Source organism: Rissa tridactyla, chromosome 20 (genome assembly GCF_028500815.1).
Source record: "Rissa tridactyla isolate bRisTri1 chromosome 20, bRisTri1.patW.cur.20221130, whole genome shotgun sequence".
NCBI lineage: Eukaryota > Metazoa > Chordata > Aves > Charadriiformes > Laridae > Rissa > Rissa tridactyla.
The window spans coordinates 3543342-3570090 of NC_071485.1; the positions used below are offsets into that span (position 1 = coordinate 3543342).

A 26749-nucleotide genomic window follows, 5' to 3' on the forward strand; every position below is an offset into this window, starting at 1 on the left:
TAGGGAAAACAATACCAAGCCATCAGTGTGTTAGCAACATTTTTCTTATACTAAAAGACTAAACACAGCAGCGTACCAGCTGCTAGGAAAATTAGTAAGAAAATTAACTCTCCGGCGAGCGAAAGGCTTCAGCAAATCTAGCTACTCGTGCTAAATAAAGCTAAGCAAACAGCATAAATCACACCATATTATAACCCTAAGTAATTTATTCTAATTAAAACTTACTTATCTAAGCTAAACAACTAATATCCCTCAACAGTAAGTGTCCTGGTTTTGGTTGCACCCGATAGGGCATTTAAATAGTTGTGATCCTTCTTTGTGAGAAACGGGCATGGTGGTAAGCCATTTATCCCAAACTGTCTCATTGTTAGAAATGCCTTCATGGTACTATGAATGGCTAAGTGGTGAGTTTTGGACGTGGTTAAATGTATGACAATACTTCTTACATGGTCACAAATCCAGAACTTGTTCATCCCTTGCAGTCCCAAATCTGAATAGAAAATCCCATCAAAAAAACTTGGCACGGTGTCTGAATACAGCCAGATGATGTTTGTCACTGCACTAAAAAGCAAGTACTCCTTTGTAAATGTAGGTGAAGACAATCTTCTCTCTCATTTACAGACAATCAGGATGGCTGGGATGGAAAACAGGAGAATGAGGAGCGTTTTTTTGGGAGCCAAGATGTCTTAACTGAAAAAGACATGGAGTTGTTTAGAGATATTCAGGAACAAGCACTGCAGGTAAAGTTAAATTTTCAGTGTCTGGCAGAAAGTAGCAAATCTGTAGAAGAAACTTAAACCCAAAAACCCCAACCCAAGAACAAAAATGAACAAGAAATACAGACTCCAGATTAGTCAGTCTGTCTTAAAAGCTAATGTGCTTGGTTTCTGATGCTTGAGAGTGATGGGGAGCTGATCTCGAGAGAGCTGAAGGATAATATAAAAGTGAGCATAAGAGTGTAAGAGGTTAAGGTGGGCATCTAAAAAGCCTTGATGGCTGTGGCTTTAGTTCTGTCACAGCACAGCTGTTAAATAGCTGGTAAAATGTGTGGACTGTTAAAACAATAAAATGTGGGACTCTGCTAGCAGCATGGGTCACATAGGGCCTCTGGCTAAATAAAAGATTCTTTTTCACGGAATCACGGAATCTTCAGAGTTGGAAGGGACCTCTAGAGATCATCTAGTCCAACTCCCAACTAGTTTCTAGACACCTTAACTCCATATGGAACAGGAGGGGGCATTACTCTGTATCTATATGCATATATGTGTGCATATACATATGTGTATAATGTGTGTGTGTGTATTTCAATAACTGTACATTTCAATAACTCGAATGGTCTTATGACGTAATTCCTTCTGAGGCCAAAGGGGCCAAATGAATTTATGCAGTGACTTCCACAAACAGTGCTTCACCAAGTACAACTGTCCTTTTAAACTTCTCCAGTACTTAAAACTATGACATGCAACAGCATGAAAGGTAGTGGAGGTATATGGTATGACAATGCTTTCTCATTCTTCCTTTTTCTGAATCACATGCTTGCTTAAATGTGGCTGGTACTGGTTTTTAGTGTCAGAAAGCAACATCTGTGTCTTTCTAATTCTCTGTGAGTTTGAATAGTCTGGACTGTGTAGATAAGAATGTTATAATTTATTTCAGCCTCGAAGTCTTTCACTCGGAAATTCATGACAACTTTTTTTTCCCTTGCATAGAAAGTAGGGGTGACTGGGCCTCCTGATCCACAAGTCCGATGCCCATCTGTCATCGAATTTGGCAAGTATGAAATCCAGACCTGGTACTCCTCCCCATATCCACAGGAATACTCAAGGTATGACTGAACATTATTCTTTGTTCTGCTTCAGTGTTTATGGGCAAGCCATACTCCCAGCACACGTAGAAATCTTAAGAAGATTCTATCTGAATGTAGGACAGAAGCAAAGTACTCATAATCCAGATACTTTTAGTGGTAGTTAATAGATGTCTTAAGGTCTTTTTAGGCTGAGTCAAAAAGTTGATCAGCTCTCTGCAACAACCTGCATATGTTGTGAGCATTTGAACTGCCACAGGAATATAGGATTAGATGGATTCCCAAAGAACTGACACATTCCATGCTCTGAGGAGGGAGCAGCCTCAGCTAACTGACCTGGTACTGGGCTGTTATTAAGCATGTAAGGGATTAGAGCATCTGACTCTGAGTACATTGATTCTTTACGTGTGGTATCATAGAATGGTTTCGATTGGAATGGACCTTTAAAGACCATCTAGTCCAACCCCCCTGCCATGGCCAGGGACATCTTGCACTGAATGAGGTTGCTCATAACCCTTCCCAGCCTGACCTTGAACATTTCCAGTGATGGGGCCATCTGCGGTGTCTCTGAGCAACCTGTTCCAGTGCCTGACCACCTGTCGTGTAAAAAAATGTCTTCCTTCTGTCCCATCTAAATCTACCCTCTTTTCAGTTTAAAGCCATTGCCCTTGTCCCATCACTACGGGCCTCAGTAAAGTGTCTCTGTCTTTCTTATAAGCCCCCTTTATATATTGAAAGGCTGCGATAAGGTCTCCCCAGAGCCTTCTCTTCTCCAGGCTGAGCAATTCCAACTCTCTCAGCCTTTCTTCATAGGAGGAATGTTTCAGCCCTTGATTCATTTTTGTGGCCCTCCTCTGGACTCGTTTTGACAGGTCCATATCTGGTACTGGGGACCCCAGAGCTGGATGCAGGACTCCAGGTGGGGTCTCACCAGAGCGGAGTAGAGACGGAGAATCCCCTCCCTCGACCTGCTGGCCACGCTGCTTTTGATGCAGCCCAGGATATGGTTGGCTGCCCGGGCTGCAAGTGCACATTGCTGGAGATACACCAGTATCTCCAAGTCCTCCTATGCTGGGCTGCTCTCAATCCATTCATCCCCCAGCCTGTATTGGTACTGGGAATTTCCCTGACCCAGGTGCAGGACCTTGCACTTGGGGTTCTTGAACTTTATGAAGTTTGCGTGGGCCCACTCCTCCAGCCTGTCAGGGTTCCTCAACTGCAGCACTTCTCGTGATAAAAAATAATAAATTTGTTTAGGGAATAGGATGTTAACTGTGTATTAAATTATTTGATTAGAAATGGCTGTATATTATCTATGGGAATTGAAAGAGAAAAATAAACAGAAATTTCACGGGAATTACTTTTGTATATTATTTTTATGCTGTATGTAGTTAAACACAGCTAAAGAGGAAATGTTCAATGTTACATGTTTTGGCATCCGAAAGATTGTTCTGCTGGGATGCATGTATAGTTGTTTTGGTGTTCTCTTGCTTAAGAACTTTGCAAACCGTCTAAACTGCAAACTCTGAACTTTAACTTGATTCAGAAAGAGGAAAAACTTCTAGAGGCCATTGCTAGAGAGAAAAAATGAAATAAAACTCTTAATTCTAACATTTAATAAGAGCGTGTGCTCTGTCATGAGGAATTACTGTAGCTCTGCTAAAGGCATTGAAGGTAACCAAAAATAGCATCCCTGCCCAAGCTAGAGTATGTAAATGGAGTTTAATCACAACAGTATGGGGACACTTGTAGTCAAAATGTTCATGTCAGTGTAGTATGTAAAATGGTTTAAAGCAAACAGATAGATGGTGGTGTGACCCGTTCCTCGGGGCTACATAACAGCTGTCTGTTACGAGGAGGGAAGGCAGAGAATGGGAACTATTTATCTAAGCCATGCTAGCGTCACTAGTGCAAAACTGGGGTTTTAGTGCTATTTTTTGTAGGATTTTAATCGACGCATGTATTTCTTCTAACATCAGTTAATGATGTGAAAGTAATTATGCGGACATTAAGTACATTTTTTTTTAAATGCATTTGTTACAGAATAAGTAAGTGCCATGACTTCAAGTCTGGTAAGGTGGTTTTGGTCTGATTAGCTCATACACAAGATTGGTATATACTGGGCTTGTTTTCATCAAGTTCTCCATCTGCAGGAGTGAGGAATTTTATACAAGTGTCTATATCTTCAGTCTTTCATCTTTCTTTATCTTTGCTTACAGACTACCCAAGTTGTACCTTTGTGAATTCTGTCTAAAGTATATGAAAAGTAGAACTATTCTCCAGCAGCATATGAAAAAATGTGGCTGGTTTCATCCTCCAGCCAATGAAATTTATAGAAAAAATAATATTTCAGTCTTTGAGGTAAGTTAGAAAACTAAGCCACTCACTTTTATCTATAAAATAGGGTCTTTAGCACTCAATTGTGTGATAAGTTTTCCATAGCCGTAAATATACTTGTTCATGAAGCATTCAGTTGCTACGAGTGAAGAACCACAAGCAGTGTGAGCTGACCTCATGTATAGATTATTCATCCATAAAATATATGAGAAGGCTTGCTTTGTAAAAATGCTTTTTCATTTTAGGAAAATTAATTTTAAGTTCTCTCTTAATCTAATGAGCGTAACAGTGACTTGGCCGCGGCTGTTAATGCTGTGGAAGTTGAAGTCCTTGAGACGCCGCCTGTGACAGAGAAGCCTTCCTCTCGTGTTAGACATTTTGAATGTACAGGGATACCCAGATGAAGCATGTCCTTGCATGACAGCAAAATGGAGTGACAAAACTTTTCCTCATTTCTGTAAGGTTGATGGCAATGTCAGCACTATCTACTGCCAGAATTTGTGCTTGTTAGCCAAACTCTTCCTGGACCATAAGACTCTCTATTACGATGTGGAGCCATTTCTTTTCTACGTGCTGACACAGAATGATGTCAAGGGCTGTCACCTTGTTGGCTACTTTTCCAAGGCAAGTATTTGAATACTTAAGACTTGGAACTGCATTTGCTATGGTGAGAAATGCAACTTCAGAGTCTTTAAATTGCTGTAATATAGGCCCTTGCAATTGATATAATACATTGCGTAATACAGGTGTAAACTTCTGTTGCAACCAGAGTTTATTTATGTTGCATTTGGAGACCACCAACTGCACCAGCTAATAAAACCAAGTTTCCTCATAATGTTGAATAGCACGTATTCTCTAAGGAACTCGAACTGCAGCTAGTAGCTAAAAAAACCCAACTCTTCCAATAACTTCCTGCTCTTGGTGGTGATGGGCAGTACTGTTTGTGAGATAAATATTGTTAACCAAGTAGTTCTATCCCATCTTTCCTTCTGTAAATACATTGTTTTCTAAACAAGTTTGGCAATTTTGCACCTCCTTTCAAACCTTTCATTTTTTTTGACAGAGCAGGGCCAAGATTTCGGATAGGCCTTTTCTTAAGGTTTTTATCTGTAATTGTTTTACTTCTTCTTAAATAGCTTTAATTGAAGCTTTTCCTTTCAGTTTTCAGAATAGCAGGTTTGAGATTGAATTTTAGTATTATTATAATATTTAATATTATAAATAGGTTATAGGTTATAATATTTAAATAGGTTAAGATATTTAAAGATTCACTGGACTCTGCAATTTTTTTCAATGAATTTAGTTGCCTTCAGACTTACGCTTTGAACTTTATCTGCTATGCAGCCCGTGTTCTTTACTGTATTGTGTCCAAGCAGAACATGGTAGTTATGTCAGGGTTTCATGTTTTTTGATTTTCTGAACTGAAATGATGGTAATAGAGCTTTAATATTATTATTATCTTTTTTAAAGTCTTTCCTTGGCTCAGGTACATTGTTGTTCCTAAGACACTTTGACTGTGGCTTTCCAGCTCAGTTTTTGCTATAGAAGTAATCAGGGACTTCTACAGAACAACTTCTGCTGTGTCTCACTGGTTTGGTTTTTTTGTTTGTTTGTTTTTAATTTGCTGCCTTTTTTTCCCCCAGGAAAAACACTGCCAACAGAAGTACAATGTTTCCTGTATAATGATTCTTCCACAATACCAGCGTAAGGGCTATGGCAGGTTCCTAATTGACTTCAGTAAGGAACTTTTTCTTTGCTTTTTTTAGTCTTTGTCTTTTAATATTTTAAAGAAAGGCTTTACTGTAGAAGCGATTATTTTCTCAAATTAAAAACCATCTTGGGACAAAGGATTCTAAAGCTCACAAAATCATCTGAACTTCACAATTTATTCTTATTGTTGGAAGGCTTCAATTCTAAAGAAAAATTATTCTCATAATTTCATGTTTCCTGTGTAAGCCACTTATGGTGGAAACTACAGGCACGTTTCAATAGTGCTTTTAGCAGAAGCTTACCTTGTGTGTGTAGCTCTTTCTACTGAGAGCCAACCCTAAAACTGCAGGGTCTGTTGAAACCTTCAGCAGCTTGATTAAGTGAATGGGTGCCTTAAGCAAAAGGTAGTCATGTTTTAATTCAGCTTTGAGAACAACAAAACCAGACATACTTAGGCTTTGAATACTCAATTCTCAGTTTCATACATGGATCTCGGCAAGTTCGCGGGGAAACTTGCGGCTGTAACTATATCTCTCTTATGCTGAGTGCAATCTAATATAGCCCTCCCTGTGGGCATGCTAATTTTGAAATTAATGTCCAGAGGAAAAACGCTACCAGTATAATTAGAGTAATTTTGCTGGTAAATATCCTTGCGTAGATAACTTGTCCTCCTGAAAATATTGGTGAAACAAGGAACTCAATGATGTATCTTAAGAAATTAAAAAATGTGGGCTATGTTAGAGCAGCAGGGAGAAAAGACGTTTGTGAGCTGGTTCCTCCTTTTCCCCTTTGTCACACTGGGGAGGATAGAATCTCTCGGTCTTTATTGAACCTGTGCAGTGAATCAGTACGTCCCTCTAGATAGAGCTTGGTACTCTCCAGTATGGCGAGTATGCTGTTTGACAGCAGAGCATTTTCAAGAAAATTGTTTGACATACTAGTTTTAAATGGCTAAAATGTGTTTTCCCTCTGTCATCTTCAAAATTGCTATTGCAATTGGAAGATACTCAGCAGACTGTTTGTGTACTTCGGACTTAGTATAGTTTCTAGGTAGGCAGCTGCTGCCATCTCGTGGCATTGCCCATAGCCAATGCCTGATGGCAATGTAGTTTTGAAACTACATAACTGCAGTTAGTTTTGAACCAAAAAAAACTAATCGGACAGACTACTCAGTGTATCTTTCAAAATTGTAATCTATATCTTGTAGACAGCATTCAGCTACTTTATGAAAAAATGCCTTTGTAGAAGCTGGAGCTGAAGCTATATATGCTAATTTTTGAAATTTTTTTTCTTGTATATCTTTAGGTTATTTGCTTTCAAAGCGTGAGGGTCAAGCAGGATCACCAGAGAAGCCCTTGTCAGACCTGGGGCGCCTCTCATATATGGCTTATTGGAAAAGTGTAATATTGGAGTGCCTTTATCATCAACGTGACAAGCAATTAAGCATCAAGAAATTGAGTAAGCTGACTGGAATCTGCCCTCAAGATATCACTTCCACTCTACATCACCTACGAATGCTTGACTTCCGTAGTGATCAGTGAGTACAGGAGTCCTGTTGTATTTCCAAATAGCTTCCAGGTGTATTTGAATGAAACTTAATGGTGTTTGGAGATGAGTCACATCTAATAAGCTTGATTTTATTTAAGACTTAAGTGTCCAGATACTGGCTGTAGAGACTTATGATGCTCATGTGCAATGCAAGAATTGTTCAGTGACAAAGCTGGATCCGATTTCCAGCTGTGCAGCTGCGGAACTTCTGAGTAATTTGCAGCCATGAGAGAAAGCAAGCTGGTCTCTTGGCCATGTTCTTTGGGGTCCCTCAGTCTAATCAGTCCAACATACTTGCAAAACAGAGCAAAGAATAAAATGCGCTCTGGTAGTGGGGCTGTAACTTTTTTAAGCAGTCCTTTTATTACCATTCAGTATCTTTCACCTGATGTTGACTCTTCCCCAAGTGGTATACCCCATGTCCGTTTAACACATACTAAAAGTGACACTCTGCAGCTGAATGTTACTCATGGAAGGATAATGGCTTTGTTTTCTCAGTTTGAAGACGCTTTCTCTGGTAGTCTGATGGTACTGCAAATTGTACAATTTTAATGAGCTTTCTGTCCTCTCTGAAGTTATTCATGGCAGCACTTATTGAGACAACACAGATTTTTCCGTAATATATCTGTTTCACATGACAAGATGTACAGTATGTAGCCTGTTGATCAGAGTATTATCACTGTTTAGATTTGTGATCATTCGTCGGGAGAAACTTATCCAGGAACATATGGCAAAGCTTAGAACTAATGTCCGACCTATAGACGTGGATGCAGAATGTCTGCGTTGGACACCTGTTATAGTTTCCAACTCAGTTGTGTCTGAAGATGAAGAAGAGGAGACAGAGGATGGGGAAAACGAAGAGCAACAAGAGCCGAAAGAAAAGGATCCAGAGACCAGTGTAAGAGTTAATCTGTTACTTCTGTGTGTCGTATAGTTTACACCTGGTGCTTCTGCAGGCAATGCTAAGAAGAGTTCAAATGCCAAGCTTGGGCATTTGGCATAATTGTAAAAGGCAATGCAGTCATGGTTAGTTCATGTATCTTTATAGTTTCAGATTAGAAACTAAAAATAGGGAAAACGTTGGGGCGTAGTCTAGAGAAAGGTTAAAGACTATCTCTGAAAATAGTAAAAAGGCTTTTTCTACCCTTATTGACTTTTGCAGTATATGTTGTGTTTAAAAAAAAAAGAAAGTCCAAACCAAAAAACCTGCCTCCCACTCTCAAGCAACCTGGTCTCTTATCAAATTGCTGAAATGGATTTAGGTTTGAAGGGCACAGTATTTCTGTAAGTGACAAATAGCATAAACGGAAATGAATCAACAAAAGCTTTTAACATTTTTCACCAAAGGTTTTTGCTGTGTACTTTGCAAAATCATTAATAGCTTTAGAATTACTGCCCACAGAGCAGTGAGGGTTTATAAAATCTAGGCTGCTGTCCTTGAAGGCTTCCACTCTCTCATCAGGTGATGAGCACTGACTAGAATACTGAGAGGCAAATTATGCGCTGTTACCGTATTTGCATTAAACTAATTGTACATTTTAATGGAAACATTGCTTCAAGTTTGTCTCACTTTTTTCTTGAAAATTACACAAATACTGTGGTTGAATGTAGCAAGATGACGTTTGCATTCCAGCAGGCCACTGGGTGGCTGCTGCTGACTGAAGTCACTTGTTGGGAAGCTAATTGAGGTACATTATCACCTGGGAGGAAAGGAGTAACAGCACTATTACAATCTTGCGAAGGTCAATTCTTTTGTATTCTCAGATTCTTAAAAGTCATTCTTGTTAAATTTTCTGACTTCTCGCTCAAAAGCTTTTGTGGAATCGAATTCAAGATAGATGTGCATGCTTAAATAGAAAGTGTGAGATCTGTTTGTTTTTATTTAAATCAGATGGTAAAATCTGTGTCATGGGAGAAGAAAGAGCAAGAGCCTTACTCGCCTACAGAGAGTGAAAAAAAGCCAGACATTGTTGCTGCAGCCAATTCTGCACGGCCAAACAAACACATTTTTCCCCTGGATAGTCTTCCTGCAAACAGTCAGCCATCACGAAGAGGTCGGTGGAACCGCAAGGGCAAAAAACTTCGGGAACCCTTTTGTGAGAAGGAGGCAATATTGCCCATTGAGGACAAAACAGTGGTTCCCAGTGGGCGATGCAGTGAATGTGAGGAGAAGTCGTCAGCCTCACGAGGCCGGTGCAGTGACTGTGAGGAGAAGTCGGCAGCCTTGCAAGGAAGATGTGGTGAATGTGAGGAGAAGTCACCAGCCCCAAGAGGCCGGTATGATGAAGATGAGGAAAAATCTGCAGTTTGCCAGGGACAGTACGGCAAAGGTGACAAATCTGCGATTCCCCGTCGTCGGTACAGTGAAGGTATGGAAAGGTGGAGAGGGCAGTTGAAGAAGAACACGGAGCCATTGAAGTGCAGATTCCCAGAGGACTGCGACAGATTACCCCGCCGCTACAGTGATAGCGACAGGGCACTTCTGAGGTGTTTTAGTGAGAGTAGTGAAGAGGAAGATGATGAGCCTGTCAGTCCTCGATCAAGCTCTCCCCCTGTTCTCACCAAGCCAACATTAAAACGAAAGGTGTGTGTCTTGTTTCTTGTTGTCTCTGACTTTATCGTGCAGTCGGTTTTGTCAGTATGTTGGTGCTCTCTGAAGGATTGTGCAATTCAAGAGGTGTGTATTAAACGTACAGGTAGCATCTGCTCGGCATTCCAAACTCTGTCTGGAGAGTACTTCCTGCTCCCTTTTTGTAGTGGTGGTTTTTGTTGAACCAGAGCTAGTGGTTTGTTTTTTCTTTAAATTCTAACTTGTGCTTGTGATTTTTTTCCACCTTGGTTATTAAAGTTTTACTCAGTTAGGCAAAATAGAAACAGAATATGGTCCTACTTTTTTAAAAGAAGCTTGCAAAACACAAATGCTATCTAAACAACTAAAATCACAGCATAAAGTCTTCAGAGAGATTTACTGTGGAGATGTGAATTCTATCAACGTGACCAAGAAAATCCTCTCTTTGTGGGATGCTGCACTAAAAAGTTCTCTTCGGTATCATCTTTGCAGCTTATTCTAAACTATTCACATCTACATTGTAGTGTCTCTGAACTTTCAGCTATTGTGGATGGGCTGTTAGCTTCAGCTATTTAAATGCTTTATACTATTACACAAATGTCAACCTAGGAATCTTCGTGGAAGTCGGTCGTCTTGCATTGTATTTGACATCTGTCTAACTGAAGGCAGGTGCTGATCAGTATTTCCAGTGAAGTCTGGATTCCAGAAGGGAGTCCTCTGGTCCTGCCTGGTCTGTTGAACTCTGCTTTATCAGTGTTTTATTTCTACTGCATGTGATAAAACGTCTTCTCTTCTCCCACCTTCTACTTTCAGAAACCAATTCTTCATCGGAAGAGGCGAGTCCGCAAGCGTAAGCACCACAACAGCAGCGTTGTCACTGAAACAATCTCAGAGACCACGGAAGTGCTGGATGAACCGTTTGAGGACTCAGACTCTGAACGACCAATGCCCCGATTAGAGCCTACATTTGAGATTGAGGAGGAAGAAGAGGAGGAGGAGGACGAAGAGGAGGAGAACGAACTTTTGCCCAGTGGATACTTTCGACACTTAGCCCCACCAGACACACTCAGGCATAGACCCTCTTCTAAGAGGAAGTCCAAAGATGAGGAGGAGTCTGATGACACTAATGGTATGTTTGGTGGTATGCTGTTGAAAGTTTGATATAGATAGCGTGTCAGTGAGTGTCAGATGATGCTAGCTCATGATGGAACAAGCTGCTTACCTTGCCATGTAACTTCTAGCCAAAATGTAGGGTTAGGCATAAATTGCCAGTCAAACCAGCCTCAAACGTTCCCAAGTCTTATGAAAATGTGGTGAGTGCTTTTAAATATCTGATTAACAGTGACCTGATCACAGGGTATCCTTTCAGTTCAGCTTTCCTTGTGGAATTGGTATCTGTGATTGTGGAATAACCTATGCAGCAGGGTCGCTTACAGAAATAAGACAGAAATTAATTGGAGAGCCCTCAGTTTTCCATCACAAAGAGAAATAATAAACTGTCTCTTTTGAGATCCTGTTCTTCATCACATTGCACGTCCTGCCTTTCAGCTTCTCATATCTCCTTAACGTTCTCTGAACCTTCAGTTCATAAAATAAAATAATTTGGTTGGAACTGGTTACTTAGAGTGCAGTGATAATTCAAAAGAAACATCTGTCATTCAGATGCTTCGTTAGTAATCTTCATTATGACTGTTATGTTCTGTTCTCCTGATGGTCTACATAGTGCAAGGCAGTCAGCCAAATAAGAACTGTGTGAAAGAGAAGTATGGTGCCGTTATCCCACAATAAAAAATAGTTACTGGAACAAATTCATTAATTTATGGCTTTCAACTATCCTGTGGCTATCAGAGGAGAATTTTTCTTTAAAAGTACTTAAATGCGGAAAGCATCAATATGATTATAGCCGTGTATACTATCCACTTAGCATCAGTTACCCTTAAATCCTTATAGCAGCATATAACTGTAAATGTAGTGCAAACACATCTTGATGCAGCATTAAGTTTGCTTAGTGGGAATATATGCACAGTCAGCTTATACTGTTGTTTTTTTAATTCTGTTGTGATCAGTTTACTCATGAAATACATTTTTAGGGTATTCTAGCACCATTAGTAAGAGTGCTGAATTGGGAGAAGATATGTTAGAAAAGTGATTTTCAGTCTTTTTCACTTGTGCTCTTCTGAATGTTTTCTGGTGGAGATGCAGATCCCTTTAGAGATTGCACATGCATATATTGCTTTATAAAATACATCAGTGATTTTTAGCCATCTTTTGCAGACTGCAAATAGTCTATAGAGTGCCCAGGTGCAATGATAAATTTCTTGCTCACCTACTTTATAAATACTTTACTTTCTTACTCTCCACTTGTAATTCAGTGCTTTCTGTTCCCTTGTGTCACTTCTGTTGCTTTTTTTTCCGAACTTCTGCAAATTTGTCAGAACCTCTAAAGTAATAAAGTAGTAAGCACAGTATTTCAGGGTATTGCTGCTCCTGACATCAGACGGTATCTGTTGCCTGCTTATGCCTTTAATGCAGGTGCCTTTGCATATTCATAATAAAACTATAATGATCTTAGAGAAAATACAGTGTACTTTCTGTTACCTAAACAGCCCACAGGGATAACCAGTCATCATAAACACCTGGTCTTTTCTGATAAAAAATTCAGCTGGGTGGAGGGGGGCAGCACTGCCTTATGAGAATTCGGAAATACGGTATTGCAGTCATTAATACTTGGGTCAGATTTAGACTATTTTGAATCATAACTGTGGGTTAGGAATGTTTATAGGAAGCTTAGATTTTTGGGAAGTTTTCCTATCACTACAGAAACCCGCTTGTAATTTCCTTTTTTTCTTTGTTTTTTTTTTTTTTCTTTTTAATACTCTGAGTAAGGATGGTTTGGGTTAGATTTTTTTCAGATTTTTCCCTGAGAACTTAATCTCTAACTGAGGCAATGCACTGAAATTGTTCTATGATTTCCTCGAAATGTAACATTGCAGACTCTTAAATTTGGTGTCTGATGAGGATTTGAATTGGTTCTGATGGCTGTCAGGGCTACAGTGAGAATGGATAGAGTGATGTGGTGATTTGAAGCCAGTCTTTAATAAGGTTTAGGCATTCTGGAAGACAGAGTGTGTTCTGTGGTGTAGAAAACAAATAAAGCTTGTCTCTCTATATTCTGCCAATTCTGTGCAACTTGATTAGTGTTGCGTGGGGGAAGATGGAGCTCTGAAAAGGCTGGGCTGTATTATTTTGCTTTTCCTAGTTCTTCCTGTAAGTTTTACTGTGAATGTGAATACTGTAAGGATCTTCTGTTCAAGCTTGCATGCACACGGATGTTTACCTGCAACTGAATGAGCATGTACATACGTTTCTCAGTAGCCTGAAAAATGATGCACATGAAACCTTGAGGGGTCATCAAATCCATGTTTTTTGCGAAGATGGTGTCAAGCGTATATGGTAAAAATCACAGTCCCATGAGGTTGGGAAGGACCTCTGGAGGTCACCTTGTTCAGCCCTTCTGCTTAAGCAAGGCCACCAAGAGCCAGTTGCTTAGGACCATGTCCGGAGGGCTCTTGAATATCTCCAAGGAGGGAGACTCCACAACCTCTCTGGGCAGCCGGTTCCAGTGCTCAGTCACAGTAACGAAGTGTTTCCCGATGCTCAGATGGAACCTCCCATGTTTCAGTTTGTGCCCGTTGCTTCTGGTCCTGGCACTGGGCACCACTGAAAGAGCCTGGCTCCATCACCTCTACACCCTCTCTTAAGATAATTGTACACATTGATAAGATCACCCTCTGAGCCTTCTCTTCTCTAGTCCCAGCTCTCTCAGCCTTTCCTCATCAGAGAGATGCTCTAGTCTCCTGGGCGGCTTAGTGGCCCTTTGCTGGGCTCTCTCCAGTAGCTCCATGTCTGTCTTGTACTGGGGAGCCCAGACCAGACACCTTTAATATCACATTATTACAAGGGGAGCTTGCCATCATAAGATTTATATTTGGTTTTTTGTATTCCTAAAAATATTAAATCCATGACAGTATGGATAAAAGCAATGGGTCTTTACCTAAGAGGTGGTAAATCTAATCCTCTGTAGTAGATAGGAAATATGAAAGAAGGGGAAAAGAAAGAGTGATTTTTTTTTTTTAATTTATTTTTTTTACTGATTTAAATAGTAGGGTGACTGGCTTATTACTCAGTAGAAAGTCTGGGGAGGGTTATTTGCTGAATACAAATGAACGCTAGTATGTGAAAAATGCATTTATCAGACAATGATCTATTTTTACAAGACTACAGCTTGTTTAATAAGGGTAATTGATGTTACCTACTTTAGTGTTTTGAGAAGTATTTGACTTAATCAACACCACTTGCTTAAACTGAAATGTTACAAAATCAAGCTAATATACATTAAATAAATCTAGGGGCAAACAAGGAGAAATTAAGCAGCTTTGTTATTAGTGGGGTGCAAGGCAGTTGGAGTAGATGATCATTGTAGGTCCCTTCCAACAGAACTATTCTAAGGGAGATTGGTCTGGGTCATGTGTCTGTACTGCTATTTTATGGATGGATTAAAAAAATAATGTAGCAGCTGACAGAAAAAGAGGGGATTTGATAAATGAAGTGAAGGGCAATTCACTGACAGAGTCTATGAGAGAGTATTTGAAGCTCATGTCCAGTAAATAGCATGGTTTTCTAGCTCAAAGCCAAAGAGATTCAGGTGATCCTTAAATATATGAACAGGGGAGTGTCAAGTGGAGTAGAGACATGGTCATCTCTTTGTTTCACTTTGGTGAAACTACTACAACCATCTTTACTCGGTTATTCACGCTTAGGAGTATTGATAAACTGGAATAGTTCAAAGAACTGTTGTGGGCTGATGAAGACACTAGAACAAATGTTCTATAGTGATAGATTCAAAGAAAGCAGAGGCAAGAGAGTGAGTTGATAAATTTACAAATTACTTAGGTGAGAACTGGTATTTGGTAAGAGAGATTTTCTGCTTAGCTGATAAAAGCAAAACTAATACAGAAGCAAATTAAGTAAATTCAGTGTCTGAAGAGAGAGCTTCAGATGGTAAAGTGTGAATATCAACTAGTGTCAATGATTAACTGTTGCAGTAGTTTACCAACAGTTGTGTAAAATGTCACTGACTATCCTAACTGACGGGTTCAAACCAAAATCAATTCAGGGAGTGCCTTACAGTATTCAGTAAGTTCTCAGTAAATGATCACGTTCCTTTCTGGCTGTATAAGCTCTGAACCTATGCTAGTGTTTGGAAAGTCACTGAAATGCAAAACTTACTTCATCAAAAAAAAAGTTAGATGAGAGAGAAATTCAGCTTACTTTCAATGATTTCTCAGATGAAACAAAAAAATAATCTAGCCAAATTCAGTCATCTTTGTGTTTCTATTGGCATTTAAAAACATAAGTCATGAAAAAAGTAGAAATACTTCCTTTCTTTAGCAGATGCATAAAATACAGATCTAAATGGAAACATGCTTTTATTGCAACTTTGTGTTTTCCCCTGCACTGGAACATTTTCATTTGTGAACTTATTGTATAAATAAAATTTCTAAGGCTGGTGAGTCTTTCCAGGACTTTATCGTATAGCCTAGTGTTTAATTTGAATTGTCTATTAAAGGCTCAGAGCTTTGACCACGCAAAATCTTGAAAGCAGTGGTGTCCTTTGAAAGTGTAATGTGCAACGTGATTGCTAACAAGCAAACCTTGATCCTTCTTGTTACCCTTCACAATAAATCTCTAAGCTAGTATTGATACATAAAGTTGAAAAACATAATGGGAATGCTTGGGAAAGCTTCCGTGAATGCTCAGGCCGAACAAAAATGTTTGAACAGTGTCTTTCAATTTGTGTTTTCAGGTAACCCAACTTTGAAACCATTATCTATGCTGAGAAAATGTGAAGCCAAGGATTCTTCACTTGAGCCGGATACTTCTACACCCATGAAGAAGAAGAAGGGATGGCCAAAAGGGAAAAGCCGAAAACCAGTCCACTGGAAGAAAAGACCTGGTCGAAAACCAGGTTTTAAACTGAACCGGGAAAAGGTGCCACCATCAGTTCAAGATGAAGAAGTTGAGGCAGTGGTAGCTAATTCAAAACCAGGGCGTAAGCCCAAAATTTCAGATAAAGAAGAAAGCGTTGAGCAGAAAGAAGAGCTGCCTCTTAGTGAGGAAAGGAAAGAGGAAGATGTGAATATGGAAGCAGAAGAGGTAGGAGAAGGAGAAGAGGAAGATACAGCCAGCAGTGAAGTAAGAGCAGTTTCTCCTGTGGACAGCAACAGCAGTCCAGTGCCAGAAGTAAAAGAGCCTGAGATCGAAGAGGAGGTAGAGGAGAAGCCACGGGTTTTAGAAGAGCAAAGGCAATCAGAAGAAGAACAGCAAGAACTAGATGAACCTGAGCATGACCACGAGGAAGAAGAGGAAGTTGCAGTAGTGACAAATCAAAATGAAGATCATGATGCTGATGATGAAGATGACGGTCATTTGGAGTCTGTGAAGAAAAAAGAATTGGAGGAACAGCCTGTTAGAGAAGGGGTGAAGGAGGAACCTCAGGTGCAAGAATGTTTTTTAGAAACAAGCATACCAAGCAGTAGAGAAGATGCAAAAGAAAAAGATGAAGCAGAGGCAGATTCTGAGGAAGAGCAGGCTTCCAATGAGACATCGGTGGGCTCAGAGCACGTCCCTGGGTCTGAAGATGATCACGAAGAAGAGCAAAGTAATAAAGAAGGGTTAATTGAATTAAAGGAAGAGGAGGAGATTCCTCATAGTGAACTAGATCTTGAAACTGTTCAAGCAGTCCAGTCCTTGACACAGGAGGAAAGCAATGAGCATGATGTAGCTTACCAGGACTGTGAAGAAACTCTTGCAGCTTGTCAGACTTTGCAGAGTTACACCCAGACTGAGGAGGATCCTCAGATATCAATGGTTGAAGATTGCCAGGCCTCAGAACACAACAGTCCAATATCCTCTGTTCAGTCCCACCCCAGCCAGTCTGTACGTTCTGTCAGCAGCCCAAATGTGCCTGCTCTGGAGAGCAGTTACACCCAGATAAGTCCTGAACAAGGATCCCTGTCCGCACCCTCTATGCAGAACATGGAGACCAGCCCCATGATGGATGTGCCTTCAGTATCGGACCACTCTCAGCAGGTGGTGGATAGTGGCTTCAGTGACCTTGGCAGCATTGAGAGCACTACAGAGAATTACGAAAACCCCAGCAGCTATGACTCCACTATGGGAGGCAGCATTTGTGGAAATAACTCTTCCCAGAGCAGCTGTTCATACGGAGGACTGTCCTCTTCCAGCAGCCTCACTCAGAACAGTTGTGTTGTCACTCAGCAAATGGCAAACATTGGCAGCAGTTGCAGCATGATGCAGCAGAACACGGTGCAGCCTGCAGCAAACTGCAATATCAAGTCACCTCAGAGCTGTGTCGTAGAAAGGCCTCCGAGCAACCAGCAACCAACCACGCAGCCGCCGCAGCAGCAACCGCAGCCGCCGCAGCCGCAGCCCCCACCACCGCCGCAGCAGCAGCCTCCACTGTCGCAGTGTAGCATGAACAACAGCTTCACCCCGGCACCCATGATCATGGAAATACCCGAATCGGGAAGCACTGGTAACATAAGCATCTACGAGAGGATTCCAGGGGATTTTGGTGCTGGGAGCTATTCACAACCGTCAGCCACGTTCAGTTTAGCCAAGTTGCAGCAGCTGACAAACACCATTATGGACCCTCATGCCATGCCTTATAGCCATTCTCCTGCTGTGACTTCCTATGCAACCAGCGTCTCTCTGTCCAACACGGGACTGGCTCAGCTCGCTCCCTCTCACCCACTGGCAGGCACACCACAAGCACAAGCCACCATGACACCCCCTCCAAACCTGGCGTCCACCACCATGAACCTCACGTCACCTCTGCTTCAGTGTAATATGTCTGCTACCAATATCGGCATTCCGCACACGCAGAGGCTGCAGGGGCAGATGCCGGTCAAGGGGCACATCTCCATTCGCTCCAAGTCGGCACCGCTGCCCTCGGCAACCGCACACCAGCAGCAGCTCTACGGCCGCAGCCCGCCCGCGGTGGCCATGCAGGCCGGTCCTCGTACCTTGGCTGTTCAGCGGGGCATGAACATGGGAGTCAACCTGATGCCAACCGCCCCTTACAACGTTAACTCCATGAATATGAACACCCTGAACGCCATGAACAGCTACAGAATGACGCAGCCTATGATGAACAGCAGTTACCATAGTAACCCTGCCTACATGAACCAGACAGCACAGTATCCTATGCAGATGCAGATGGGAATGATGGGGAGCCAGGCCTACACCCAGCAGCCTATGCAGCCAAATCCTCACGGAAACATGATGTACACGGGCCCCTCCCATCACAGCTACATGAACGCTGCTGGGGTGCCCAAGCAGTCTCTCAATGGACCCTACATGAGAAGATGAGCGAGACGAACTTGCATCCTAAAAACTGAAATATATATAAATAAAGGAACCTTTTATACTGACGAACCAGAGAAAATGGACCTTTTTCCAGTTAAAATATTGCTGTAGATTTAGAGGAATTTTCTTTGGTTTATTTTATTTTTTAGGAAGCCTGGTCTTTATTTTTTGGATTTTTTTTTTGTTTTGCGTTTTTGTTTTCTTCACAATCCTGAAACATTTTACAGCTAAAATCATTTACAGATGTTTTTTAGACGGGAAAACATGCACAAAATCTTTTCATAATTTAAGAAGAGCCTTACTTTGCTGACAATGTGGACAGAATATGTGTACCAGTGAAATCATCTTTCTAAATATTTTTTTTTCAAATGTATGTCCTTCTCCCTCCCCTGTGCCCCTCTGTACGCAGTTTCTAGTGCTGCAGTCATGTAAAATGTTTGACATCTCAAAGAATAACAACCCTTCCCTCTAAACCCCACCTAGCATTTCCTACTTCTAGCAGGAGGCACTTATTGGGAGACTTGGAAGGGGACACAGAGGATAAATGAAGCTCTTTATTTCTGCAAGTCAGGAAAAATTTTAATCTTCAATTTTCCCTGACTCCCTCGCCCTCAGTAAAATTTGGAGTTACGTGTAAACAATAAACTATTCACATTGGTGTTTTTGTAGACGAGTTGATTGAAATTGTATGGTTCATGCTGAAAATACCATGTAACTTTAAAATGATCCCATTCACCACCCAGACGTGCACGTGCGCACACATGTGCGCGCATGCACACGTGTTCTGTCCCTGAGCTACTGGAAGCATTTCGAGAGAGAACTGTGTGTGTCCCGTATGCAGTCAGGAGGAGGACAGGGTGGTTAATGGCCTGTTAGGACAAGAAAATGGTTGCAGGCTCTTCTGGTGAACTCCGAGATCCCAAACTCCACTTTAGTTTGTACTTCGAAATGCTGAGGGTCTTGGTTCTGAGCCTTTGAGTCGGGCTGAGCTCAAAAGCTGCTGTTTCCAGTGGTCTGCCTCGTAACCTCTTCGCTTGGGTAATCTTGGAAGATACAGTGTACGTTTCAAGTGACTTGACGGGAGCCCCATGGTGTCCTTGTCACTCTTCCATTCCTGGTATGAGGTAGGAAGTTGCTGGATGTGCCGCACTCCGGGGGAGTCGGTGATGTTTTCCCTGATTCTCCCACTGTGTTTGAGACCCACTTTATAGGAATAGCCACACTTTTGATCTAGTGTGGGAAAGAAGGGAGTTGGCCTGTTTTACAGGAGTGAAACAGTCCAGGCACCATCGTAGGATGCAGGCGGCAAGATTTTGCTGTTTATTACCACATAATCCAATTTACACTCTTCTTGGCTACACTGCTGGCATGTCACCCAATACAAAAAGGGACACCCTTTAATGTAAAGTTCTTTTTCTATTGTATATGAAGTAGAAATACAGGCACATTAATAAGACTAATTTCTTTTGTTTTTAAACCAAAAGAGTCTAAAAGAAAGTTGGGGTTTCTTCAGATGCACTAAAATGGACTTTCCTCCAATAACTGCTAACTGTAAAAGGCAGAATTCAAAGGACTTCCACTTTTTATTTCTGTTTCGTTTTGAGCATGTACAAGGCTGTGTAGGACCCCATTTCTCTGTATATACTATTGCAGTTTCAAATACCCGTGTAGAAAGCGCACTGTGCTGCCCTCTCCTTCCTAGATCTTCAGCTGTGTCACTGCTTCCTGATTGCTGGGGGGGGTTAGGGGGTGGGGGGGGTCTGAGACAGGAGGAGAAGCTGTTGAAACGAGGGCCGTGAATTTAGTTTGTTTGCCGTTACGTTTGGTTTGGGTTTGTATGTTTTTTTTATCAATTGGGCAGCTCCCTTTTCCACAAGCCTTTGTGACTGTAGAACTATTGTAGAAAAAAAAAAATGTTCTTTTCTATATATAAAAAGAAATTATCCAACGCAGTAATATTGGTACCTACCATTTTTTCACTTCTGTTTAAAAAAAAAAAAAAAAAAAATATGTATTTTTAGCAAGATAACTTGGGTAATCTTCTAAAAGAAATTAAAAAAAAATCTCACTGTTAGTGACTTTGATGCCTTTTAAAAATAAGAGCTTTTTCATTTCATTCCATCTTTAAAATTTTTTATCTTTGTTGTAGAATATTAAAAACTATTTTAAGAAAGATAAAAATTCTCTTTAAAGAGATCTCTAGAGTGTGTGAATAGGAGCTCCAGATGCCTCTAAAAGCCGCATGTACAAATGAAGCTGAGTCTATTCCTGTCTGTTTATATTTGCTTTTCCTGTTTTGTAACCTCTTTGTACTTTGTTCATGGTGACTTGTAAGCTAAGGGGAAGGGGTGCCTAGATGCCTTTGTAATTCTCCATGTCATACGCTCCTGGCTGGATGGTCTCCCTTCCTCTCCTTGTATGTAATATCACTTTTTTTTCCCCTTTCTAGCAAGTACTTTCAAAAGAACTCTGTACATTTTAACATAAAAAATAAATTATGTTGAGCCATTTTGGATGTCAGTTGTGCATGTGGGTTTTTTTTTCTTCCATTTGCGCAGCGGTCTCTATCACCGATCCTGGGTCCTGGGAATATGATTCTCTGTTGGCCTTTTGATCCGGAAGAGAGGTGGTATTTGGAATGTACTTGCGAGATCTCTGTCCAGGTTAATTTTTATCTACAGCTTCTAATGAGAGAAAGACTAAGAACAAGAAGAAAAAACAAAAACTCGAAAGCTTCTCCAGAAATCATCGCCTTTAAATTCCTCTCTGCAAGGGCTTCCCAGAGCTGAAGCAAAGGGAGTTAGCTGGCTTTTGTCAGCGTCTGTCTGTACAATCGCTTGAGTTGTGACTTGTGCACTTAAAAAAAATGGCAATGTGTGTTTGAAGCTTCCCCCTCCTCCCCCCAGTTGCTCTCTCATCTTTATAATTAGCACTTTGGGTAGGAGAACTAGAAATCTTCCCCAGCAGAGTTTACCCGGCAGCTTCAAGGCAGAATTGGATCATTCTCCAGCTCCGTCTGGCTCCTGCTGCTGCTGCGCGGTTCCAAGCGCGCTCACGAATTCCAAGACGCTAGATGGAAGCAACGTTCCAGCGATCCTGCCATTGTGGCCAGGGTTCCCCTGGTGAACCTCGCAGCAATAACCCCAGGCCTGCGGGGACAGAGGCTCTTCCCAGATGCGCTGTCACGAGTCTGTCTTCGAGGAAGCAAACTCTGTGTGTGTGTTGTCCTAAACAAATGGAAAGGACCTTGAGAACTAGTAAAATTAAATTTGACATGCTTTTCGTATCTCCAGCCCTCACCACGATGGAACGTAAGTTTATGTGAGGTGAGGATGATGCTGCATCTTCCTCGAAGCCGATTTATTTTTCCTTGGACTCTATTATAGGTGTTTTATTGAGGCTCCTGAACTTTCAGATCAAACACATCAAGATACAGACAGAAGTTGTTCGTACAGGGACGCTCCTGGGTGATTCGTTCATTTATTCTCACAACAGTTTTTAGGTTATTCAAGCGTGAAGGAGAGGGAGGCGGGGTGACCTGTGGTTAAGGTTTTTGCGACTTTAATCACTTGTGAATTGCAGCGAGTACATCAGCGGTGGTACAGGTAAGACCCATCAGGATCTGGGTACATCCCGTATGCGTATTGCTTCCCCATAGCGGGTGCTGGAGTTAAGACTGAATTAACCATTCTGTGCCAGAAAAGCTGTAGTCAACCGCTCATAGCTCGCTTTTATTTATTTATTTTTTTAAAGTTGTTCATTAAAGGAAGCTTTGGCACCGTCCAGTAGTCATGACGTGGTGGGTGCCACCCCAGTGTGCCCTGGTTTTTTCATACTTAAACGATTGTGGTTTGGGGTCTTTCGGGTTTTGCTTGTAATTTTCTGCATACACTGAATTTAGCAGATTTGATTTCACCATTAAAATGTGGTCAGCTTGAATTGTTATCTAACGATGATACTGTTTGGGTCAGCTTTTATTTGTTACCAATTTTCAGAAACATATCTTATTTTTAGGATTCAATATGGATTTTAAAAGTGAAACACCAATTGGGAACGGTTGCATGTTCTCCAGCAATACAAAATGGCTTTGACTTCCAGAATTAACGTGCTGAGTTACTAGACTAGAGCATAATTCTGCTGCTTTAGATAACTCTGGAATTTGAAGTGGTCATGGCAAATCACTTCCATGAAATAACAGTAAAATGCTCGTATCACAAACTGACAAGCAGGGCAATTCAAAGTCTTCATCTGATGCCCTGGCACCAAATTCTTGTTACGCATGCTGATACGCGATGCATCTCTAATAACTGAGATCTTTGCAATGTTTAATCACAAGCTGTCAGGCTAGGGGTGAGCAGGGTCAATACTAATAATAATTAAACAACTTTTGCATTTTTCAGTTCTTAAGGTAATTGAAACTATTTTAAGAAGAAAATGTCTAGATAGGAACATAATGATTAATAACAACTTTCTAGCTTTGTGGGACAAGGAACAAAGATAACTAGTTATGGAAATCTATAAACAAGATCATGGAAATACGATTCCAGAGTTAATGAGCTGATAAACAGTAACTGGTACTTCAGAAATGTTTATAAAGAGCATTATTTGATCAAATAGGCTGCACTGTTAATAGCCTCTGCTTTATCGTTCAAAAAAAAAAAAAAGAAAAAAAGAAAACCCTTTTGTGTGGGCTAACTTGATGATAACTACATTCAGGAGCCATGAACAAGGTGACCTTTTTTTTTTTTAGACTCTTGCCATACAAACTATCAAAGTCCGCTGTTAGAGAATGACTAAGTAGGGGAGGGTTTTTTGTTGGTGGCTTTTTTTATTTTTTGGGCGGGGGGAGAGAGTTGCCAAGCCAGAGCAGGGTTGAAATCAGACTGTCTCGAAGTGCAGGAGCCTTTAGCACCTCATAGCACGGCGTGAAGAGCTGCTGCTGCGGGCAGGTTCCCTACTGTGGTCGTGGTGAGAGTTGTTCTGTTCAGCAGCGCCAGGTTTGCTCTAAATTAGTTGATACGTGGTCCAAAATGTCTGTTACCAACTTTCGATACGCAGGGCAGGGTTTGAACGCAGCAACATGCAGACTGCTTCCTGGGAGACGGGTGCTGCGGGTTTGAAAGAGGCTAGCTGAAAGGAGAGTGATCTTAAAGGGGTCTGACAGTCCTGAAAGCTCATCAGTGAGATAATTAAGAACATGCTAAAAAGAACCGAACTGTTTTAACTAGGTTCCCAACTCGGGGAGGGAGCTCCTTGCTGAGACCCCATCTCTGCGGCAACAGGGGAATGCGGACAGACCGAGGCAGATGAAGTTTACAGCAGCAAAGGTGGGGCCTGCAGCATCTTTATCTTCAGAGCTTGTCAGACGGAATAATATACCCAAAAATAGCTGCCTGAAGTTGAGCTTTGAATGCGCCCCTAAAGCAGAGAATCTCAGCAACTTCACCAAAGGCAGATCTTCACCTAGAGCAGGGCCGGGCTCCAGCTACATGTTTAATCTCTGGAAACAGCGGTGGTACCTTGCAGACCGGGTCAGGAATTGGGTTCTCTGCTTCCCCCCTCACAGGAGGTTCTATTCTGGAGGACAGCTCTGTATGTTGCATTGGCAAAGAATGACCATGTTCATTTTGTGTGATTATTTTCCTAAGGGTTCCCCTGTCACTATCTATTTGTTCTCGGTGAACTCTTTGGAGCAGGGACTCTGTTATTGGTATGTTTGTCATTTGTGTCACGTGGTAGAATCCCAGTCTGTGACTGAGGTACCAGAGAGTTATCACAGCACAAACAATCTGTTTTCACAGGAAAAAGTGATAAATACAGTACCCTGTGTGAAATAATTAAACAAGATTCTTGAAAAGTTTCTTTTCTACTTATGTGTTGGTTAGTATATGCAGATGGTACCTTTCAGCTGAAGGAGGAAGTCTGTTTACTGAGATTCTGTCATCCTTTGTTTCCCCATTTTATCCGACAGGAACAAGCAGCAGCAAGATACGACACGTCTACTGTTCCAGACTCTTCCCAAACAACTTCTCCAAAGAAGAGCAAAATCACTGTTGGACAAAAAAAAATGATGTGGTGGGATAAGTGAAATTACTGCTAAGTCCATTTCCCACTGAGTTCTTGTGAAAGAGTAGAAATGGTGAAGCAGATGAGCTTCTCCTCATGTACAGCAGAGCTCTACGGTGCCTGTCTACCAGCCACACACCTACAGCACATAACAGCTTGATACCAATCGTAGGCCAAATGCTTCATAGGTTAGAACATCGTGAGTGCAAGCCCCTGCCTAGGACAGTCTTATGTGTATGGCAGAGATACCTGATTCCAGTTAACTTGGACTTTTACATTGTGCTGTCAAACTTCAAGACAGATGTTTCAAAAACAAACTGCTGGTGGCAGCGGCTGACCTGTTCCTCCTTCACAGAGCGGCGGGCGGTGATGGAGGAGTTCAGCCCGTGGGCTATAACACTCGTAATACAAGGCAGAATCCTGAATTCAGAATTGAGGAGCTCATGAAAACATTCCTGTTCCTTCTACGAGGCTGGATCTCCTTCCTCCTGCGTGTGTACTGAGAGGGAGGCAGTTTTCAGACAGTTTTGGGAAGGTGCTTTTCTGTTTTGTCCCCTGGACCAGCAAAGGCACGACTCCACTCACTCACGTGTTTTTCTCCCTGTATCCCGGTTCTCTCTTGACGATTGCTGCTTTTGTCCCGTGCCCGCTCTGTTCTGGCTTGTAAGGAGTGAAGAGGGGGGCTCTGTTTGCAGGAGGAGGCAGCGTCCTACAGGCACTCAAGGACTGGGTGTACTGCCCGCGCCTGATGCCGTTTAGCTGTGCCTATAGCAGATGTTTTGTTGACATCAGGGGAAAAAAGGGATGTCTGTGCCAAAGTCTGGAGCGCAGCGCAGCTACCCCTTGAGTGCAAGTGCGCAGACCCTGCCACGTAGCGGCGCTGGGTTTCCAAAGCCTGACGCTGGAAGACAGGACTCGGGTTAGGGCTGAGACGCGAAGTCACAGCAGCGCCTGGCTACAGCCTTTGCTTGCCACGCTCGGAGCCCCTTGTGTGCCCAGCACTGAAAGGCTGCTGGTGCCCAGACACTAGTGAGTACACGTGGTGGGAACTGATGCAGAACTTGGTCTCGTTCCGGGTTTCCCTGTTTTGAAAAATTAGGAAATTCCTCAGAAAGAATTCTAAACTAGCTGGTTTGGGATGCAAAGTCAAACACATGAAACTTGAGGAGCTCTCAGTGGTTAGTTGTGGCAACTGTTTTGCCTCCTGTGTGCCCGTTGCTGACACGGGTCACTTTTTTTTGTTTGGCCTCTGCTTGGTTTGGCCTGCAACGTGCTGGTGTGGAAGAGATGCAATTAGGGTGACTCGTGCAGCTGTGCTCCTGGCACCTCCTCTCTGTGGAGCCTCTCACTGTGCAGCTTTTATTTAATTTTGTAACTTTTTTTTTTTGCATAGGCATTCACAGGACATTGATATATAAAGATGTGCAGCTGTATCTAGACTTGAGTGTGTTATTTATCCATGTGAGTACAGTACACAGAACTAAAGCTGTCCTTGCAAAAGCTTTGCAAAATGTGATGATTTCCCAGTCTTCGTATTTTATTAGGACCTTCTCTATATTCTCAGTCATCATATTCTTTGAAAACTATATGATACACCAGTCTTTTTCCTGTTTTTAGCACCCTCCTTGGTCTGTGGGTGAACCAACAGAATTAGAGGAACTTCAAAGGGAAAAGAAATGCAGGAAAACTTACTCAGAAAAGTGAGGTATAGTGTCTGTACAATTAAGTCTGCATCTTGGCTTCTTGCCAGTCTAAATAACCTATGACTGTCAAGTAGTTGCTGAGATGGACATTAACCCCTGGTTTGCCATCTTTTGACACAAAAGGGGCCCTTTCTGTCTAGTATTGGGGAAACCGTGCCAGAAAAGTGCAGCGTGTGCAGGGCTTCCACCTGGGCAGATAATTTTCCCAGTGCTTTGCCCGTGGGTTTGCACACAGGGGACAGATTTTCTGAGGGACAAGAATTAAGCTGATAAAGGCAGGGGGTGCTCAGGAGTGCCTGAATGTAAAGCACACTTTGTTGCAGGTCATGTTATGGTCACCACCAAAGAGCCCACCCCAGTTTTATGCTGGTGCAGGAACCAAAGTTACACCTCCAGGCCTTACCCCTGGCTTCCAACATGGAATTGTTTGTGCTTTTGGAAGGCAGCTGGAGGTGAAATGTACACCTGTGTGGAGAAGGGGGGGCTGACTCTCCAGGAGCCTTGACTGGGCATCCTCAGAGAGGACCCTGGCGATGCCTGGGTGAGCAGGAGCTGGTGGCT

At 41.9% G+C, this 26749-nt stretch overlaps 1 protein-coding gene across 2 annotated transcripts in view; it reads left to right on the plus strand.

Moving 5' to 3' along the window:
- KAT6A (lysine acetyltransferase 6A) overlaps positions 1 to 20934 on the plus strand; it is a 41757-nt gene extending 20823 nt beyond the window's left edge. For both annotated transcript variants that reach the window (XM_054224883.1, XM_054224884.1), the window contains exons 9-18: positions 622 to 740; positions 1710 to 1825; positions 4024 to 4165; positions 4604 to 4765; positions 5785 to 5878; positions 7157 to 7388; positions 8087 to 8297; positions 9291 to 9983; positions 10782 to 11097; positions 15835 to 20934. In XM_054224883.1, coding sequence (XP_054080858.1) covers positions 622 to 740; positions 1710 to 1825; positions 4024 to 4165; positions 4604 to 4765; positions 5785 to 5878; positions 7157 to 7388; positions 8087 to 8297; positions 9291 to 9983; positions 10782 to 11097; positions 15835 to 18422 — 4673 coding nt within the window. In that variant the 3' untranslated portion in view covers positions 18423 to 20934. The remainder of the gene's footprint in view (positions 1 to 621; positions 741 to 1709; positions 1826 to 4023; positions 4166 to 4603; positions 4766 to 5784; positions 5879 to 7156; positions 7389 to 8086; positions 8298 to 9290; positions 9984 to 10781; positions 11098 to 15834) is intronic.
- Positions 20935 to 26749: the final 5815 nt, after the last annotated feature.